Source organism: Pleurodeles waltl, chromosome 2_2, assembly GCF_031143425.1.
Source record: "Pleurodeles waltl isolate 20211129_DDA chromosome 2_2, aPleWal1.hap1.20221129, whole genome shotgun sequence".
In the NCBI taxonomy this organism is placed as follows: Eukaryota; Metazoa; Chordata; class Amphibia; order Caudata; family Salamandridae; genus Pleurodeles; species Pleurodeles waltl.
Window position 1 is genome coordinate 398954270 of NC_090439.1, and position 21331 is coordinate 398975600.

The 21331-nt window shown below is 44.6% G+C and overlaps 1 protein-coding gene across 2 annotated transcripts in view; it reads right to left on the minus strand.

Moving 5' to 3' along the window:
* CCDC102B (coiled-coil domain containing 102B) overlaps positions 1–21331 on the minus strand; it is a 561597-nt gene that overhangs the window by 174640 nt on the left and 365626 nt on the right. The window contains exon 3 of one of the 2 annotated variants that reach the window (XM_069219900.1): positions 21024–21061. The exons of the other annotated variant lie outside the window; for it this stretch is intronic. Within the exon in view, the coding sequence (XP_069076001.1) occupies positions 21024–21061 (38 nt within the window). The remainder of the gene's footprint in view (positions 1–21023; positions 21062–21331) is intronic. 2 annotated transcript variants of the gene reach the window in all.

The window sequence follows — 21331 nt, forward strand, 5'->3', positions numbered from 1 at the left end:
GTAGGAAAGTCCTCCTTTTTGCCCTGGTCACCCCCACACTTTTTGGACAGGTACTGGTGGTTACTGACTCTTGGCTGTGCCCTGGGTACTGCTTACCAGTCCCAGGGCCAGTGCTCTGTGTAAAATGGATATGCAAATTAGGCTAATTATAATTGGCTAAGTTAACCTACCTATAAGTCCCTAGTATATGGTAGGGCATGTAGGTTTAGGGACCACAGCATAGGTAGTGCACCCATAGGTGCACTGCTGAGGTGCCCAGTGTCATTTTAAAGGCAGGCCTGCCTTGCTGGCTGCTTTAAAATTAAAGTTATATGCAAAATCCACTTTGGAATTAAAAGTAGTTCCAAAGTCTCAAACTGCCTTATTTTTACATATAAGTCACCCCTAAGATGTGCCCTATGTGCCCCTAGGGCTGGGTGCCATGTAACTATAAGCAGGGACTTTATAAAAATAGTTTTATAAGCCCTGGTGAGGTAAAAACAGCCAAATTCGTTTTTCACTCATTGTAGTAAATGGCCTTCATAGGCTAGAATGGGGAGACTTTATTTTAATTTTTAAAGTCTCCTTAAATGATACATACCAAGAATTTGGTACCAAATTAATTGTTGTAATAAATCCCACAACTTCCAGTTGTTGGATTTAATATAACTTGTTCAGGTAAAGAGTTTTAAACTTTACCTGAAAAGTTGCCCATTTCAGCCCTGCATTGTTTTTGCTGCTGTGCTCTGATTGGCCAGCTCTAGTAGCTTGGCCAAGCTGCCTTGATGAGGTGTGAAGTGGCCTGGCTTCACACAAAGGAATGTGCCTGTGGGAGGGAATCTCCCCTCAGCAGATGGTGAGGCAGGAAGGGGGAGGGCTGCCAAACTGGCCTTCAAAGGCAGAGACGGACATTTGGAGCAACCAGCAACACCCCCACATCCTGCAACCCCAGACAACTAGGTGCCCCCTTGATTAGATTAGGAGAGGGCAGGAGAGGGGTGTGTTTATGATTTTTAGCCACACCAGTGGGTGGGCTCAGCCAGATGTAACCTCCAAAAATCAGATTCAGCCATGATGGATTTTTAGAGAATGTTGCCTCCTGGGATTGATTTTTGCCACACTTCCCAGGAAGTGGTCCTCACAGGGGGAAGGACCCTGCACCTGATTGGAGAACCAGGACCCCCCTGCTTTTCACCCAGGAGCAAGGATAAAACTGGCAGACCTGCACCCACACCTCAAATCCCCATCAGATTCCAACAAGGAAGAACCAAAGGAGAAGAAGGACTGCCCTGCTGGACCCCTGGCCTGCACCTGGAACCTGCACTCAGAAGGACTGCACCAGCTGCACACGTGGGCTTCACCACAAGAAGGACTTTGCCTGGCTTCAACTGGTTCAAGGAGGGACTCCCTGTTTGCTACAGGTGAAAAATTGCTATCCAGAGTCCCCTGCTCCAACTCCTGAAGAAAGCGACCAGCTGACCACTGTCCAGTGGCCAAAAAGGAGTTCGCACCAGGTGCATTCTGGGAGTTGTAGTCCGCACCCCCCAAGGACCATCTCAGAACTTCTGGACCCTTGGGGTGAGCTGTGGACCCCAAAAGAACCTTAAAAGGACATCTGGGAGAAGCCCCAGAAGTTTGGAGAATTTTTGTAAAAAAGCTCCATAGAGGGACCGACCCGCCGCGGCAACTCTAGCCGGCTTGCCTCAACCGCGACCCGGCCTGATTTGCTGGTTCGTCCCGGTAAAGAAAATCTCCGAATAAGAGACTAAGTCCGAAGGTAAAAAGTTGACCGGGACCTCCCAGCCAGCGTATCCGAGGAGGGCTCCATGGACGTCGGATCAAGATCCAGGTTTACCCCGGTCGAAGGATTTTCACCTCGAAAAAACGACTAAGTCCGAAGGTAAAAATCTCCACCGAGTATTCCCGCATCGCGTATCCGGAGAAGGACTCCAGGAGGTCGGATTGGACTGGCAGGTTCGTCCCGCTGAAGAAAATCTTTGAAAAAAAGACTAAGTGTGAAGGTAAACTTTTAACCGAGGCCTCCCGTGGCCTGTTGCCGAGCAGGGCTCCATCGCGGTCGGCCTTAAACTTTGACTTTGCCCCGGTCGAGGTGCAACCAGATGACCCGATTGGCGCTTTTTGTTTCTAGGCGCTAAAAAATAATAATTCTTTAAAAATTCATATCTCCGGTTCCCCTTATCCGATTTTATTCGTTTTGGTGTCATTTTAAAGATAAAAATATATTCTATTTTTTCATAAATTGGTTTTGGATTTTTAAACTGTTTCCTGTGTTTTATTTAATTACTGTTTTGTGATATTTGAATGCTTTACACTCTGTCTCCTAAGTTAAGTCTTGACGCTCGTTGCCAAGCTACCAAGGGTTGAGCTGGGGTTAATTTACTGAGACCTAACTGGACCTTAGTGGAGGTTAGTGGCCTATTGCTAAGTGTAGGTACCTACCTGCCCTTACCAATAACCCATTTTCCAACACACACATTGCGAACAATGCAAGGACTGGCATGGAGGGTACCCTGTCTATGTGTGGCCATGCGACCTAACACATGCAGACTTATGCCACTTCAAGGGCTGGGGGCTGTAAAATGTATCTGTACCACAGAACACACTTTTGGACATAAGTATCCATCCAACAGAGATGGCATTCAACAAAGGCATGCATTGGTCAGTTTCTGCTATGTGATCAAGCTACTGTGTCACATATCATGGTCTACCAGGAATCAACACACTGTCTGCACTGTGGAAATGTCAGTCATGCAATCAGCCTGCACAGGACAAATAAGACCTGTATGAAGGTGACAACAGGGCTGTGGGAGTAAATGACCTGTCAGGAGTCAGAGACACACATTGACAAAGATGCCCAATCTGATCAAGGGAAAGAGTCATTCTCGGCAGCATACTACAACAGAGCCTCATAATGGCCACATGTCAGGATCTGCTGGTGTACAGGGAGTGAGCACAGTACCACAATTGCATAGCCATAGTGACTCCACCCCAACGTAGACTATGACCCTTACTAGGAGATACATGTGACAGGTCCTGGTCTCTGCAAGCTGAGCAGACAGAACCTACATGACACTACATTCCCTTCACCTTCATGCATAACAGCACATCATCCAGTCAACCTGGAGGGCAGAGAGAGTGAGGACATACCTTACTAACAACAGTGTAGCAAAGGCAGATGTGAGAGGAAATCTCTGTGGCAACACACACAAAGCTCACATAACTCACAACTGACACATGCAATATGCATACTCAGCTCATGCTGTCATGAACATACATATTGTCTTGTATATACAACATTCATGAGGAAATGATCGCACACACCACATGTGAATAAACTCAATACGTGGCACTGGACAATAATGCATGCACGTTGACTCTCCCGTTGACGCCACACGGACTGTACCTACAGGCACATGAGTATTCAATCTGACATGGGCATATTCTATCCTGAGAGGAGGGAAAGTATGAAGAACTACAGAGAAAACTGTGCAGATAAGGCACTTACCTGCTCCTCTGGTGCACCACACACCTCCGCATATAAAGGTAGGACCTCAGTCACCAGCCTCTCCAACTCCTCTGGTGAGAAAGCAGGGGCCCTATCATCTGCTGACCTGGCATCATTGCTCCCAGAGGCGGTACACAGCAGGTCAGTAGTGACAGTGTTGCTAGCAGCAGTGTCAGGAGTCAGGTGAGGGATTTTGCAGAACATGGCTGTCCCGTCTGCCAAGTACACGGTCTTCACTGGTGGCAGACACAGCCATTGGTCTGCGACCGCCACTGACAACAACGTTAGCCTATGGCTGTGTCTGCCACGGTTGCAACCACCTACCAGCAGTCGTGCTTCGTTCCTAATTTCCAGTGGAGTAGGTCAGGCAGCTGTCATTTTAGTGGCATGAAATGCGGGTTTGGGTTATTAACAAGGCATCACACCTCAGAAAATGTTTAATTTTGCAAACTATTCTACTCATCTTGTCACGTAGGTCCTACTACGCAAACACAATTGTTACATGTTGCAGGGCACAGATGGCAATTTCCAGTGGGGCACAGTCTACCCCCATCAAAGGTAATTTTTGTGCTCGGGACATCCAGTCACATTCCGAGTGACATTTTGCGATGCACATTTTGGATTACATTACATGATGTGTACAAATGTGTGGGAAACCAAAAGGGTAGCATGGGACCCTTGTGTCATTAGCGGCTGTGATGTGCACTGCTTTCCATGTCCATCCCTTCTAAATAGTCTTGTCACATAAATCTTGTATGTTGCTGTGGACACAATGACTAATGTCAGAACTCATTTACCGTCACATATTGGTACCAAGAGAGAGGGAGGATGCAACAACCACCTGTCTACCGTACACTGCCAGACCTTTAGGCCATGGAAGAAAGGCATAACATCCTCTTGTATCGTCTGACTCAGCAAACAATAGTGATCCATGTCGTTAGTTGGAGGCAGACCTGATTCCAGCTATTAGTCATTCAAACAGCATACCACCCATTGTACAAGTCATGTCAGTGTTGTACTTTCTAGCTACAGGGTCCTTCCAACAAACTGGTGGTATATCCTAACCTATGTTCAGTCTGGTGTTGAGGGATGTCCTCTCTGCAATGTTGAAACACCTGGACAGCTACATGGGGATTTAGCCCATTTGAAGACTGACTTTTATCCTTTAGCACGCATCCCACAGGTGGTGGGAGCTAGTGAAGGCACACATTTTGGCTTGGTCGCACCGCATGCCAATTAACAAGTATACTCCAACTGAAAGTACTTCCATTCCATCAACTTCCAAGTTGTATGTTTGGTGGATCTCTACATTTCACATGTCTATGTCCATTTTTCTGGTTCAGTCCATGATACCTTCATTCTGCACAATTCACCAGCTGATGTCACAACTGTACCTAGAGAGGGCCTGGATGGTTGGTAAGTCACATCAGTCCTGTGTGTGTGTGTGTGCAATGTCTGGTGAGGATTTTCTAATAAGAAGGACTCATTGTTGCACATATCTCCCATTCCTTAACAGGAGACTCTGAGGAATCCAACTAGGCCAGGGGAAGTCTGCTTCAATGAGGGCCCATGCAAGAACAAGGCGGGTAGTGGAGTGGGCATTTGGGCTCCTGAAGGCCAGATTTAGGTGTCTGGACCGGACTGGTGGAGCACGTCTCTACTCACCCAGAAAACTGTGTAAGATCACTGTGGCCTGCTGCATGCTCCACAACATTGCCCTGAGAAGGAACCTCCCACACATCACAGAGGAGGAGTAGCCTGCAGTGTTACTGGGTGAGCCTTCTGAAATGCCAAGAGAGGCCCCAGCAGTCATGTCAGTCCCTGTACTACACTTAGGGGGTCATTCCGACCCCGGCGGGCAGCGGAAGCCGCCCGCCTGGCAGGAACCGCCAGAAGACCGTACCACGGTCAAATGACCGCGGCGGTCATTCTGACTTTCCCGTTGGGCCGGCGGGCGACCACCAGAAGGCCGCCCGCCGGCCCAGCGGGAAAGCCCCTTCAACAATGAAGCCGGCTCCGAATGGAGCCGGCGGAGTTGAAGGGGTGCGACGGGTGCAGTGGCACCCGTCGCGATTTTCAGTGTCTGCTAGGCAGACACTGAAAATCATTATGGGGCCCTGTTAGGGGGCCCCTGCACTGCCCATGCCTGTGGCATGGGCAGTGCAGGGGCCCCCAGGGGCCCCACGACACCCGTTCCCGCCATCCTGTTCCTGGCGGTTTTTACCGCCAGGACCAGGATGGCGGGAAGGGGGTCGGAATCCCCATGGCGGTGCTGCGAGCAGCGCCGCCATGGAGGATCCTTTGGGGCAGGGGTAAACCGGCGGGAAACCGCCGGTTGCCCTTTTCTGACCGCGGCTTTACCGCTGCGGTCAGAATTGCCCCTGAAGCACCGCCAGCCTGTTGGCAGTGCTTCCTCCGTCCCCGGACCTGGCGGTCCATGACCGCCAGGGTCGGAATGACCCCCTTAGTGTACAAATGTTATACTCTGAGGTGATTACACTTCAATTGGGAGTTGACAAACAAGAGTATTTTGAGAAGTGGAAACTGTGCTAGTTGAGTGGAGTGACAGTAACGGTGCGTGCTGGGAATTGTTGTCATGTCAGTGCCTGTACTACACAGACTATACAAATGTGATCCTTCCAGGTGAGTCCACAACAGTTGGCAGTTGACCAAAAAGGGTATTTGGACAGAGAAAACTGGGCTGGCTGAGTGAATTAACAGTGACAGAGTCTCCTGGCCTTAGCAGTCATGTCAGTCCCTGTAGTACACACAGTGCACAAATGTTATCCTCCCAGGTGAGTCTACTTACATTGAGAGTTGACAAAAAAGGTATTTCGATAAGACAAAACTGGGCTGGCTAAGTGGAGTGACAGTAACAGTTCTTGCTATGAGTTGTAGTCATGTCAGTCCCTGTATTACACAGACTATACAAATGTTATCCTACCAGGTGAGTCCACTTCAATTGCGAGTTGACAAACAAGGGTATTTGGACAAGAGAACATGCATGACAGCATTTTGTTGACATTTTAGTGTTGTGACTTACCAGAATCAACTCCCCTGGTATTCCTGTCAAGCCCTCAGGAAGCAGGATAGTCACAACCTTCTATTCCCAGGAATGGAGTTGTAATGGGGAGTGGGAGTGCCACCACCAGTCTTCTTGGCCTGTATCTGGTGCCTGGAGACCAGGGAACAGACCTTGCCCCCTGATGTCCTTCTTTGTGCGCAGGGTGGTGCCTAAGGCATTCACTCTGTTGTCAATCCTGTCCCACATTTCCATTTTCCTACTGAGAGTAGTGTGCTGGACTTGGGCTTCGTACAATTGTGGCTCTACTCTTATCATTCCATTCACCATGACTCAACTCTAAATCAGTGAAACAGGGATTTTCAGTACGTGCCACGGTGGTAAAAAAATAACCTATAGATTACGGTGACAATGACTTTCTCAAGTGGGGTTGTGCCAAATGTTGTAACTGGTCAAAAGTGTGTGCAGGGTGCGGTATGGGATGGTGAAAAGAAGAAAATGGTGCCTAGTATCTATGCAGTGTGGGAAAAAGTTGCTCTGTTCTGCTGTTTCTTGCTATGAAAATGGAAAGGTACTGTGGTGTGTGAAGGGATGTGTTTTACTGTGTGCTTTGCAGGTGTGTCGAGGGTGGCAATGTGTGTCAGCTTTGTTGTTTTCAAATCCATCCAATGTGCTGTTGTGTATTACTTTGGTGACAACGGACCACCGTGGTTCGGATGCACGTTGGGTGACCGCCATGGCTGCCTGCCACTGCGACTTTGCACTCGTAATACAGTCAGTGGTTGGTTGCGGGAATGTCGGTGCTGGAGTTCCAACCGCCTATTTCTGGGCCTCCGCATTGCTGGCGGTCTGCCTTTTTTGGTTGGCATTTGACAGACCTGCTTGCGTAACTCGTAATAGGGCAGTCTGGGAGACGGCCAACATTGCAGTAGTTTTGAGACTGCCAACATGGCGGCTTGGCGGTTTGACCGACAAACTTGTAATGAGGCCCTAAGTCTGAAACAAACAAAGACCTTAAGAGATAGCACATGTGGAATAAAGAAGACATTGGAGGCCAAGGGAAACCAACTAGCATTAGCTTTAGATTGGCAACACAAGAGAAAGTGGTCCGTACAAATTGCTAAAAAAAAATTCAATCCACTAGTTATAGTGAAGAGTGAATGTGAACACACCTTTGAGGTTAGAGAAAAGAGTGAATACTTTTTAGATAGATATGATCCTGTGATTCCTGGGGTATACTTTATTTATTAAAGGACGGCTTATTTAAAATTGCCCAGAGGATATATGGTACATGTTATTTAGGTATAGTATTTCTTAAGTTTTATAATGCTCGTGTATCGGAAATGAAATCTAGAAATAGGAGAAATGTTAGTGCTGAAGAAATGTTAGGAGATATTTTTGGTACATTGATTCTGTCTGTAGGTGTGATTCTGAATAATTTGAAAATCAGGACATTGTCTATGATAATGGATAAACTGGCAACGAGTACAGCAAATTCCTTATTGCTTGTGAATACTGAGATGATAGCGATAAGATCTATGGTTTTGCTGAACAGACTTGCTTTAGACCTTCTTCTTGCAAAGGGGGTGGAGTCTGATGGATGTTAAAAGTTCAACAATGCTATACTTTAACCCCAGACAAAAGTAGGGATTTAGAAAAATAAATTCAGAACATTACTAGCTTGAAGAAGGATTTGGAAAATTTGGAGGCAATAGGTGTATGGGAAGCTATTGGAGATAGGCTTGCTGCTGTAGGCAGATGGTTTGGAAACTTAGGAAGTGGAACTGTGGGATGAAAACTCAACATGCTTTGAAAAGAAAGAGAGCATTTGTGGACCTGGAAGAGAATTAGTGTAAACATTATGATGATGTGAAGCTCTACGAGGAGATTTAGATGGAAATTGATGAAAACTACAAGGTTTTAGTTGGCCTCATTAAAGAATTTTGATGACTAAATTCATCTTCAGAGGGGGGAATGGTAATGTCTAATTTTGGTTGCACCATAATGTGGTACAGAAGTGACATAATAATGTAATCAACAATACATATATTGTGTGCTTTAACTCTACTAATGTAAAGTGGAGCATATAAATCGTAATACTGAAGGTACATTCACAGTAGATTAGAAGTTCATATATATTTGTGTTTTGATGTTTGATTTTACAATGAATTATAGAACTCATGCACGTTTATTACATTCATGACTATGGTTTCATGGGGAAACTGATTACAATCATGTTTCATTTATAATTCTTGTTTCCATTCATAATTGTAAAATGTGCCTATAGTCATGTATTTTGAATGTGCATTTGGACACCATATTAAGTTAGCATAACCACAAGCCTGAAACATTTTGATTCTTGTGTTTATGGATCAAATCTGTTTATTGGTATTTAACATACATGAACCAAATACAAAGCTCTGTACCTACATCCAGTTCAGTCGGCTGTCAAAATAGCACATTATCCCTTTCCTCACATGTCAGAGGGCGGCCCATCAGTGAGTATGGTTGACATAGGTAGACTTACTTCCTCCACCCAACCGCCCTCCCCTAGGGGCCTATAGCCATGGCATAGATGATATGACAGTCCGGTCCAAGGTAGAGCTAAAAACGACAAACAGACAAAAACACAAATACATAACTGTGCTTCCCCCCGCCATCTCCCGGCGTACCACCCCCTTCCCGTCCCCACCCCTCATGTCCTGGCTCCCTCGTTCAAAACCTCTGTCCCCGGCCCTCTCCACTCATCAGGTGTCTCGAATCAGCCCCAGGACCTTTAAATATGCCGGGCAAGTCAGCTTGTTAAATTCCGTGGACAAAATCTGAATGAACGGTCTCCATAGAATACAAATGTCTCCCGCCCGCTGCCTGGACGTCAGTGTTAGTTTCTCCATTGCCAGGATGAACCAAAGCTTGTGCAGCCAAGAGGTATAATTCGGCAGCCTGTCAAAGCCCCAGAGAGCTAGGTTCGCCTGCAGCGCAGCATTAAGGGTCAGGGCCATCTGCCGCCCTCTCTACGAACGAAGAGGGAAAGTGAGAGGGTTGGGTAAACCCAAAATAACATATGACGGCAATCTAGGAATCTCTATCTGGAATACTCTGTCTATGTCATCTAGATACCATTCCAGTACCTCTGTAACTTGGGGCAGTGCCAAAGTAGGTGTATAAGTGTACAATTCCGATATCGCCCGCTTGTCATCCTTTTTACCAGAAGCCATTTCTGAAACGGTGTAAGCGGTCTATCTATCAAAGGCCGATTCGCTGGGAGAAGGGCCCAATGCCGGACCTGATAGTACAATAGCCTATCTGCCTCTGTCAGCCCATATGTCTCCCTCATCTGGTCAAAAGAGATTACTCTGTCTGCATCGAATAAGCTCCCTCCCCTTTTGCAGCCCCCTTCATACCAATGGTGAAAATGCTCCACCTGTAGACCTGGGACAAAGTCGGGATTCTCACAGATCGGTGACATAGGAGATGGGAATGTCATCAGACCGTGCTTCTTCGCCACCAAATCCCACACCCGAAGCGTCACGCCTGTAATCGGGGAAGAATAAAGCCCCGGAGCTCTTTGTCTATGCATAAGCCAGGGCTCCTTCCAAATGTGAGACCCAGCGACCGCCTGGTCCATAAATCACCAGTGCTTTTCAGTGAGCGGATGGCTCCACTCCAGCAGAAGGCGCAGCTGAGCGGCTTCTAAATACCTCAGTAGGCAAGGGACCGCCAGTCCTCCCTCCTCCTTAGGACGGTACAAGGTGCTCAGCGGAATCCGCACCGGTTTCCCATCCCATGTAAATTTCAGGATCGCTGACTGGAGTGTCGCTATAGTGTGGGGCAGCGGAGTCAGAGGAAGCGTTTGAAACACATAAAGTATTCACAGCAGTACTGTCATCTTCACCGCAGCGACTCTGCTGAACCAGCAGAGCTTCTGTTTCCCCCATTTCCCGAGGTCCCGTAAAATCTCCAGAGAGAGGGAAAAATAGTTCAGGCTAGAAGTCTTTTCCACCGAAGTTGCCAATTCAATACCCAGGTAAGGTACATGCAACGCTGACCAAATAAAGGGATAGCGAGACCTTAGACTCTCCTCATGCTCCGGGAGGGTTGACAAACTTAACACTTGCGACTTCTGCATGTTCACTTTAAACTCAGAGACCCCGCTAAATGTGCTAAGGGCTTCCATGGGGGCCGGTAGCGAGACCATGGGCTCTGCCAAAGTGAGAATCACATCATCCGCATACAAACTAATGAGGTGATAGTCTCCCCCAAATTTGACACCGGAGACATGAGAATTATCGCGAAGGCGCTGAGCGAGAGGCTCCATGTAGAGTGCAAACTACAGAGGGCAGAGCGGACACCCCTGTCGTGTCCCCCGACCTATCGGAAACGGCAATGACAGAGTCCCATTTAGATTCTTGTGTTTAACCTTCAATGTGGAGTTTTTCTCGTGTTGCAATATTTTTTCTTAATAGGTGTGTCTGTGTGATTCTACAGGTAATGAAAGGCATGTGTGTATTGAAGATTGTGGGGTACGGGAGGATACTTAGGCAATGACAACGGAGAGCTAACAAACTGAGCAGAGAAGGCTCCTGTTTATATAGCAGACACTAAGAGACATTCAAGGCCATCCTTATGTCCAATTCATTATATGTGAGGATTGATGGGAGTTGCCAACTTCAACTGTGCAAGGAAGATGGAAAACTATTGCCGTGGATGACATGGACTTCTTAAAGGTTCTGCAGGTTTAATTGGTATTCACCTATTTAGACAAGAGCAAATTACCCTGATACTTTGAGGGGCACAGACCTCTCTATTCTTTATTCCTTTGTGAAGCTGCTATGCATCACCTCGCTATCAGAACTTCTAGTGAGGTTTCGGCTATGCTGACACATTCCTAAATTTCCTGAGACTTAATAATGACTTCCCTATTACTTAGTTTGGGGTACTTAGATTAACGTAGATTCTCCAGTGATTAGGCAGGTAGACAGCAACCTAAATACATCAGATTATGTTTCCAATCTTTTGTATTGCTTCAACTGAAACTATGGTATGCCTAATGCTTATACCATTTAACCCTATTCAATAATTTGCTTTCCCTTTTGTGATATTGTACTTAGATAGCATGTTCTTGAGATTCATATACATTAGTGTGGCTCTTAATATGTAATTCATTTTTTTAATTGTATCCTCCACCTCCTGGATATAATGTATGACCAAATAAGTTACACTATCAATTAAATTTTAAGGTTGACTTTAACTCTTCTTTACTTCTCAAGCACCCTAAAATGGTCTATCGGAAGAAGAAACATAACAAAATGGGCCCGAGCATCATTACTTTAGTTTTCTTCCTGATTACTGTCCTTGACTGGTTTATACACAAATCGTTTTCCAAGGCATGTATACGATTGTTCCATGAAAAGAGTTAGAAATTGAGTCTTTGGTTGGCAGTCAGGTTACCCCCTGTCCAAGCAAGGACCCTCACACTAGTCAGGGAAATGGAGAAACACACTTAGATAACACCTGTTTACCCCCTTGGTAGCTTGGCACAAGCAGTTGGCTTATCACAGAAGCAATGTGTAAAGTATTTGTACCAACACACACACTACTACAGTGAAACCACTACAAAATGGGCACCACACTAGTTTAGACAAATAGGTAATATTTATCTAAGTCAAAGAAGACCAAAACAACAAAAATCCAACACACACAAGTTAAAATATGAATTTTCAAAAGAATTAGCGTTTTACTCCATAGAAAACAATGGAAACGTTGATTTTGCACATCGTACCTGCTTAGCGTCAAAAATGAAGCTGCAAGGGCGAGCGTGCATCGGAAAAAGCAGCGATGCATCGATTCCTTCCGCACAAGGGAGGCAGTGCATCGTTTTTTCTCCGGTCGGGTCGGCAATCCATCATTATTTTCTCCCCCAAGAGAGCGATGTGTTGATTTCGGGATGGGGCATCTCAGACCCGTGCAATCAGGTTGACTTTGATGTTCAGGGATGATGAGTGGAAAATCCGGTCGCACGGTGATAGAAAACCGCACGGCATGGGGTTTACATCGTTATCAACACCCGCAAGTTGGTGATGCAGGTGGAGGGTCGTTTCTCAGCCGCGTTACAGATGGTGCATCGTAAATTTCCCCTCCATGGAGTTTTGTTTGTGGATTTTCAACTCTTGTCTGCCAACTTCACCTTTCCCTGGCCCTGGGACTGGATAGGATACCACTTGGCAGGGCAGCAGGAGTCTCAGCATAGAGTCCAGATGTTAGCAGAGGAAGTCTTTGATGGCACTGAGACTTCAAAACAGGAGGCAAGCTCAGCTCAAGCCCTGAGAGATTCTTCACAAGCAGGAATATACCACAACGTCCATCCTTTGCCCCTTTACACAGGCAGAAGCAGCAACTGCAGGATAGCCCAACAAAGCACATTGACAGGCAGGGGTAGCACTTCTGCTCAGCTCTTTAGCTCTTCTCCTTAGAAGTGGTTCCTCTTGAATCCAGAAGTGATCTAATTTTCAGATGTTTTTGATCCAATACTTATACCCCTTTCTGCCTTTGAAGTAGGCCTACTACAAAGGAAAGTCCCTGTTGTTCACAAGATCCTGCCTTGCCCAGGCCAGGCTCCAGACATATACCAGGGGGCTGGAGACTCCATTGTGAGAGGGCAGGCACAGCCCATTCAGGTTAAGTGACCACTCCTCCCTCACCTCTAGCACAGATGGCTAATCAGGATATACAGGCTACACCCCAGCTACCTGTGTCCCATTGTCTACAGGGGATTCACAAACAGCACAGCTGTCAAACTGGCCCAGACAGGCAATCCACAAACAGGCAGAGTCAAAGAATGATTTAAGCAAGAAAATGACTATTTTCTAAAAGTGGCATTTTCAAACTAACAATCTGAAAACCAACTTCAGTAGAAGATGTATTTTTAAATTATGAGTTCAGAGACCCTAAATTCCATATTTCTACCTGCTCTCAAGGGGGATCTACACTTTAAAGTTATTTAAAGGCAACCCTGTGTTAATCTATGAGAGAAATAGGCCTTGCAACAGTGAAGACTGAATTTAGCACTATTTCACTGTTAGCTCATGTAACACACAGCAGTACATGTCCCATTTTTACCATACTCTACACCATGCCCATGGGACTACCTAGGGCCTACCCTAGGGGTGCTTACATGTATAAGAAGGGAAGGTTTAGGCCTGGCAAGTGGGCACAAGTTGAATTGGCAGTTTAAAACTGCACACACACATTGCAGTGGCAGGTCTGAGCCATCTTTACAGGGCAACCAGTGCTGCAGGTCCACTGGTAGCATTTGATTTACAGGCCCTGAGCACCTCAAGTGCACTTTACTAGGAACTTACTAGTAAATGAAATATGCCGATCATGGATAAGCCTGTTACACATATATTTTACATAGAAGCACTTGCACTTTTGTCATGGTTAGCAGTCGTAACGTGCCCAGATATCAAAAACAGCAAAAAGAGAGTCCAGCACACATCAACAACCTGGAAAGCAGAGGCAAAAAGTTTAGGGGGGCCCACACCAAGGATGACAAGTGTAGCAAAAAGAAACAAAACCCAGCAACTCAGAAACATTTCTTCCCTTTTCATTTGGGTTAACTTTTTATCCCCCATCCTTTGCAGAGAGTGCCAGCAAAAACTAGGGTTTCAAATTCAGATTTCCCAGTGATAGATTCTTTCTAATGTTTATTTATGTGTATTTATGCAATCATTTGCTCTTGCTGTTTTTACGTCTGCTTCTTTGGTGAAGCTCACAGGTAATAATTTAATGAGCTAAAACTTACAAACATAATTTGTGCATGTGTATATCTGCATGCAGTAGCACATTCCTTCATGACCTACTGAGTTTGCCAATTACATTTATATTTTCTTCCAACAGGAGATCAAGCAATCAAGCTAATATGTAGTAGGGAGGGGCTAGTGAAGTACCTAACTCCAGGTACATGACACAGGAGAATGTGGAAAAAATAATTATATTTTGTTTCTGATTTACAGAAATCATAAAGAAGCAGAATAACTATTATAGCAGCTATTCTGTAAATGCTTGTTCCACCTCCCAAACATTATCTAATGACAGATGGAGGAATTGAAGTAAAATCCAAGCTGTAATACTGAACGTCAGTCAAGGTACTTTTTAAAGGCCACGGGCATCAATCCAACACCGCGCCATGATCCCTTGGTTTGAAGTAATATCCTATGTGTATTACTGAACGTACTGATGTAGGTCCTCTACCAAAGGAATCAGTTAGTGGTGTGAGGCTGGTGAGTATGTTCCTGGTTCGTTCTGAACGTGTTGCATTGCTGAACGTGAGCCCAGGTAACTTGCAAAGAACATGGACAACACTTCACCAGAATGTCTTAATTCTTTAACCACCCTATCCCCATTTTAGCCCCTAAACAGCCTTTTGTAATCCTGGGGGGATTCTTGGCCAGTTTATGGCAAACCACATAAGAGCCCTCCTAACTTTTTGCCTTTCTTCCTTCATCCCCCCTGAGATGAGTGGTAACAATGAAATTGACATGGTAATTAACAGCAAGCAAACTATAGGAGATGATGTCCCCACTATGACCTCAGTGTTAAAGGGTAGAGCGTGTCCTAGACCATTTATTGTAAAGTCTGCTTTATTGTGATCAAAGGCATCTTTTGTAAGGGCCCCTAACACCATGTCAGTGGTTATTTAGAAATATATAGACTAGGGCAACTCTATCTGGTGTGTACTGGTTTACCTCTTGTGACTCGAGAAGGTCTCCCAGTGAACAAGTGAGTTGGATTCTAGCACATCTTTACGGAACAGGAGTTGATGGTGGTACTTTTGTATGTTACCCTTGGTATTCAGTACGACTTTATAAAAAGCCAAGGTTCTAGGCTTCCAACCAAAAAAGGATGTTGTGAACACACTTGAGTGAATCAACTTTCTTCTCATTTTTCAAGTGAATTCCCAAGAGAGTTTAAGCAGCTCTTTTTTTAAATAAATTTCATAATTGGACTAAGGGATATGCAGTCTTTGCAGTTTTTTCCTGTTCGCTTTATCCATTTTCCTTTCTGAAGTATATACATTTATTACTTTTGTTCATAAGTATAGCTTTTGTTTGTATACTGTTACCGAAGTTAACCCCTTCTGTGCCTTGGACGAGGTGATCTCGTCCTGCACCCGGGAACAGGGGTCAGCGCTAGCGCTCCCCCCCATGAGCCCCCCCCCACCCACACCCCCGTTACGTCAGCGCGCATCGTGCTCTGATTGTCACAGAGGCCTCCTCCTTCGCGCTGGAAGCTCAGCTTCCAGCGCTCTCGGAAGAGAAATGCAAAGCATTTCTCTTCCAATCACGTGGAGGAGGCCGGAGAGGCTTCAAAGGGAAGTGCCCTCAAGGCACTTTGCAAAAAACACCTCTTTTTTCTGTCAAAAAATGGGATGTGTCCACGTTGTGTTTTGGGGCATTTCATTTTGCGGGTGCTAGTCCTACCCACACAAGTGAGATCATTTTTATCAGGAGACTTGGAGGAACATAGAATAGCAAAACAAGTGTTATTGCCTCTTGTCTTTCTCTACATTTTTTCCTTCCAAATATAAGAGAGTGTATAAAAAAGACGTCTATTTGGGAAATGCCCTGTAATTAACATGCTAGTATGGGCATCCCGGAATTCAGAGATGTGCAAATAACCACTGCTCCTCAACACCTTATCTTGTGCCCATTTTGGAAATACAAAGGTTTTCTTGATAGCTATTTTTCACTCTTTATATTTCAGCAAATGAATTGCTGTATACCCGGTATAGAATGAAAACCCACTGCAGGGTGCAGCTCATTTATTGGCTCTGTGTACCTAGGGTTCTTGATGAACCTACAAGCCCTATATATCCCCGCAACCAGAAGATTCCAGCAGACGTAACGGTATATTGCTTTAAATAATCTGACCTTGCAGGAAAAAGTTACAGAGTAAAACATAGAGAATAATTGCTGTTTTTTTACCTCAATTTCAATATTTTTGTTTTTCAGTTGTTATTTTCTGTAGGGAACCCTTGTAGGATCTGCACAAATTACCCCTTGCTGAATTCAGAATTTTGTCTACGTTTCAGAAATGTTTAGGTTTCTGGGTTCCAGCATTGGTGTCATGCCCATTTCTGTCACTGACTGAAGGAGGCTGAAAGCACAAAAAATCTTAAAAATGGGGTATGTCCAAGAAAAAGGCAAAAATTGTGTTAACAAATTGGGTTTTCTGATTCAAGTCTGCCTGTTCCTAAAAGCTGGGAAGCTGGTGATTATATCACTGCAAACCCTTTGTTGATGCTATTTTCAGGGAAAAAACCACAAGCCTTCTTCTGCAGCCCCTTTTTCCCATTTACAAAAAAAAAAAAAAAAATCACTGTATTTTGGCTAATTTCTTGGCCTCCTTCAGGGGAACCCACAAAGTCTGGGTACCTCTAGAATCCCTAGGATGTTGGAAAAAAAGGATGCAAATTGGGCATGGGTAGCTTATGTGGACAAAAGTTATGAGGGACTAAGCAAGAACTATTCCAAATAGGCAAAAAAAGGCCTGGCACAGGAGGGGGAAAAGGCCTGGCAGCGAAGGGGTTAAGAAAATGTATACAAGTATACACATTCAACAATACCCCATTATAGACTGAAAAAACAACAAAAACATTATTTTGTTGAAGAAGAAGAAATTTGACCAATTTCGGTCCAGCCACACTGCCCACATGAAAGTGTTTTCTCAACGGGGCACTAATTACAGTCTGTATTGGGCGCAAGCATTTTACAATTACTAATTTCCACCATGCCCAACATGCATGATGCTGCCTAATTTGTTTACATTTATGTTAAAGTGTAGATTATTTTTTTTTAAAAACTAGAACATACTTCATGAATTTTTGCTTTCAATGGTTATAAGAACGGTACAATCAAAATGAGGCATTCGTTTACTTCTGACTGTTTATGTTTTACATGTCCTGGTAGTGAAAAACACTCCACACAGTTTTTCACTACAGCAAGGTCTATCTCTCCCATAGGATTACATTGGAATTACCTTCTAACATCTTGTAAGTAAGTGTAATTAACAATCTGGAAGAGATACGTTTGTTAAGTGTGGTGTTTCTGGATTCATAAACAAATTACAACTTTTGATGAAGTTGGATTTGAAATTGCAGTTCTGGAAATGCCACTTCTAGAAAGTTGGCATTTTATTACTTTAGCCATTATTGCCTAGTGCCTGTCTCCGATACATGTCTGGGATTGGGGTAACAGCTGGACTTTGTGCATTCCTTTTGGACAGTCACCCAAAAAGTGCTTATATGTGACTGGTGGGCCATCATCATCCTGATGGGCCATTCTAGGCAGGATGGTAAGGAGCAGCTGAAACTTATGACTGAATAGGCAGTGTCCGTCCCCACACAAAGGGCTGCATACCCCTTGTAGTGTTTCTGGAGCCAGGGCTGGAAGGGAGGACCTTTGTGCACTTCAAAGACCTTTCTTTGAAGTGTCTCCCACTTCAAAGGCACAACTGGGTTTTAGTACTGGACCTCTGACACCAGCACTCAGTACACTTCTGGTGCTGTGGATACTCCGCCAGGAAGAAGGACTGCTGTGCTGCTACAAAGATTGCCACTCCGCTGAGCTGCTACTCTGCTGTATTACTCCTTTGCTGTGCTGGCCACCTACTTGCTCTTACCACTCTGAACCCAGAGTAACTGCAAGGGCTAGCTGACTGGTCCCCTGTTTTCTGAAGTCTCTTGGACACAAAAGACTTCATCTTGCTCTGCTACAGCACCTGGATTTGCTTGCTGCACGTCTTGCCCTGCCAAGTGATGTCAATCCAGACCTGTGCCCTTGGAAGGGGGTATTAAGTGCTGCTTCAACCAGAACCCAGGCATCCTTATCCAAACCCAGACCATTTTCAACTCTGCGTGAGTCCAAACCAGTGCATCCTCATCATTGCATGTAGCTGACCTGGTGCATTGCCTTCAGAATCAGTGTATTACCTTCGGAAACAACACATCTCCTACTGCAGCAGCAGTAGCCTTGCATAGCAAACAGGACCAGCGTATCCATTTGGAACCAACACATCAACACAGCTGCATGGAAAAAATTGACACATTTCGTCTCCTGTGTCACATCCCTCTGGCTGCACCTTGCATCTTCGATGATGGGAATGCATGGCAGATCAAGGTCATTTTGATTAGCGTGCCCAAATGGGTGCCTATATCCAGCTTGCGCTTCTTTTCGGTCAGCTCAAACTTTTGACTTTCCACCAGTCCAGCAAGAACAGCTATCCCATTTAAGCACTGATTGTCTCTAAGTGAAATTTTACATTTATTATTTAAAAATTCAAATCTCGACTTCCACTTTTTTAGTTTTTTGTCATTTTGGTCCTGATTTATCTATTAAAGTAAACTCTATGTTTCTAACCTAGTGTGGATTATTTCTGTGAGTTTTTTCACTGTTTTACTGTTTGAAGTGTTGCATAAATACTTTACATCCGTGCATCTTAAGTTAAGCCTGTTTGCTGTGTGTAATATTAGATATAAATAATGTGAGATTTTTCTGTCATATTTTATGTAATTTATTTGTAAGTTTAAAAAGTACATTTTATGTATGCACCATAACAATAGTTTTTAGCAAAGCTAACAAATGTAGAGTATTAATTTTAAACGTATTTCTAAATTTAGCTTATGGAGTCATTATGGTATATAGGGCCTCATTACGAGTCTGGAGGTCTATAGACCGTCAGACTCACAAATAGTGGTCGGACCACTGCCAGTGCAGTGGTCCGAGCACCTCATCACAACCCTGGCAGTCAGGCCACCTGGAAACTGCCAGCTCCGCCAGGATTGGAGATCCCAGCTGTCCGGAGGTGGCGGCGGTCCATAATCTGCCAGGTCGGCTCTGCTGGCAGCGCTGCCCTGGGGATTACGACCCCTTTCCCTGGCAGCAGTTTTATGGTGTTACCACCACCATGAAAAAGCTGGTGGAGAACAGGTGCAGGGGGCCCCAGCGGGGCTGCTAAACTGCCCATGCACTTGGCATGGGCAGTGCAGGGGCTCCCCTGTCCAGCACCGTTGCAATGTTCACTGTCTGCTTTGCTTTGCAGACAGTGAACATTGTGATGGTGCTGGGGCACCCTGCATGCTACAGCATCGCCGCTGGCTCGATTGCGAGCCGGAGACCATGCTGTAGCATGTTTCCCACTAGGCAAGCGGGCGGAAACTCAGGTTTCTACCAGCTGACCTAGTCGGAAACTCTTAATGGGGCCAGCGTGGAGGTAGCCTGTGTGGTGGTAACCTCCCCGTCGGAAGTTCGGAGGACAGTGAAAACTGTCTGCCGAAATTATAATGAGCCCCATATTATGTAAGGATTAAATTTCTACAATTGTTTTTACATTTTTTATTATTATTTAGCAGCTATAAGAATTCATGTTTAGAACAACTGCGTTCAGCATTAGATATAAATTTGCCCCTAAATATTTTTACTTTCTCTAATGTTCGTAGAAGTGGAGTTAGACAGCTACCTCAGTACCCCAAGACAGATGCACTTACCCGATTGCTGAGTGTTGGTAGGACTGAAGTTAAAATAATAATCTGCCCCAGCCCAGTTATAAGCACTCATATATCATAAAATCAATCCCTTATTTCATCAATATTTTATTATATATATGCAAAACACACTACTTTTGTAGAAGACATTTCTAACATAGGTAAATTGTTTACTGCTCATATTTTGGTAGAATATATTTTCACGTTGATATACTGGTGCATAAATATTTTTGCAGTGTGGATATTTAGGACTGCAACGACTTAACAAGACTTAGGCAGGCTGTAAAATCCTAAACAACTATGTATCAGTTTCATATCTTTTTTTTCTTAAGCAAAATATAAAAAAAGAAAACCATTAAACTATTACAACTCCAAAATCATTTGGGGAATAATAGCTTCCTTCTTGTCCTACAATCAGGTTTCAGCCGGGGAAGAAGCCAGAATCAGGTCTAATAATTATCAGTGAAGGGATATTTTTTGCTGTACCTTGAACGAACCAGCAACACTGATCCTCTATGACTGTTCGCCAGCACCAACATGGTGGACAATCGTATCCTTCAAATTCAGCTGAAAAATTGGGCAGAAGTGCCGTGATCCTCTATTGACTGGATGAGGATAAGATTAATACAGTAGAAAAGAAAAAATGAAAACAGTCCAGATGGACTCATAAGAGTCCATCTGAAAACCAATACTGTATGAGGTCCACAGTGTGTAATGCAGTCAATGATCTAATTCAAGGTTTATATGCACCCTCACACTCAGGTTATATACATCTATCACCTCCAGGTAGAGACATACCCTGATGATTCCAAGATCTTTACTTCAACTGGACAGTGACAGTATTAACCTCTGCAATATCACAAGTAGACTAGATCACATATGTTCCTGCATAAAGGACAATTTCCTATGTCTCAACAGGCATAAAATAAGAGTACACCTTAAACTGCTCCTACCTTCCATCTGGCCTTTGGGGTTAGGGCAACATTTGTTCCTGAAAAAGAAAAGTGAAAATCGTGGAACCATTATTGATACTAAAATGCCGTGCATTCCTCATATCAACTGATTTAGCAAAAACTCTAATACGGTGTATGCTCACAAAAATCCACCTTCTCCTTCACTCCTCCCATTTTATTGAACTGACAAGGGCATTAACAACCTGAAGGTTCGATTACTGCAATAATATCTAGGCTGGCATTAGAAAATATCCTAAAAAATCTCAGAATGTATTAATATCATCACGCCTGCCTTGAAGTGCCTTTAT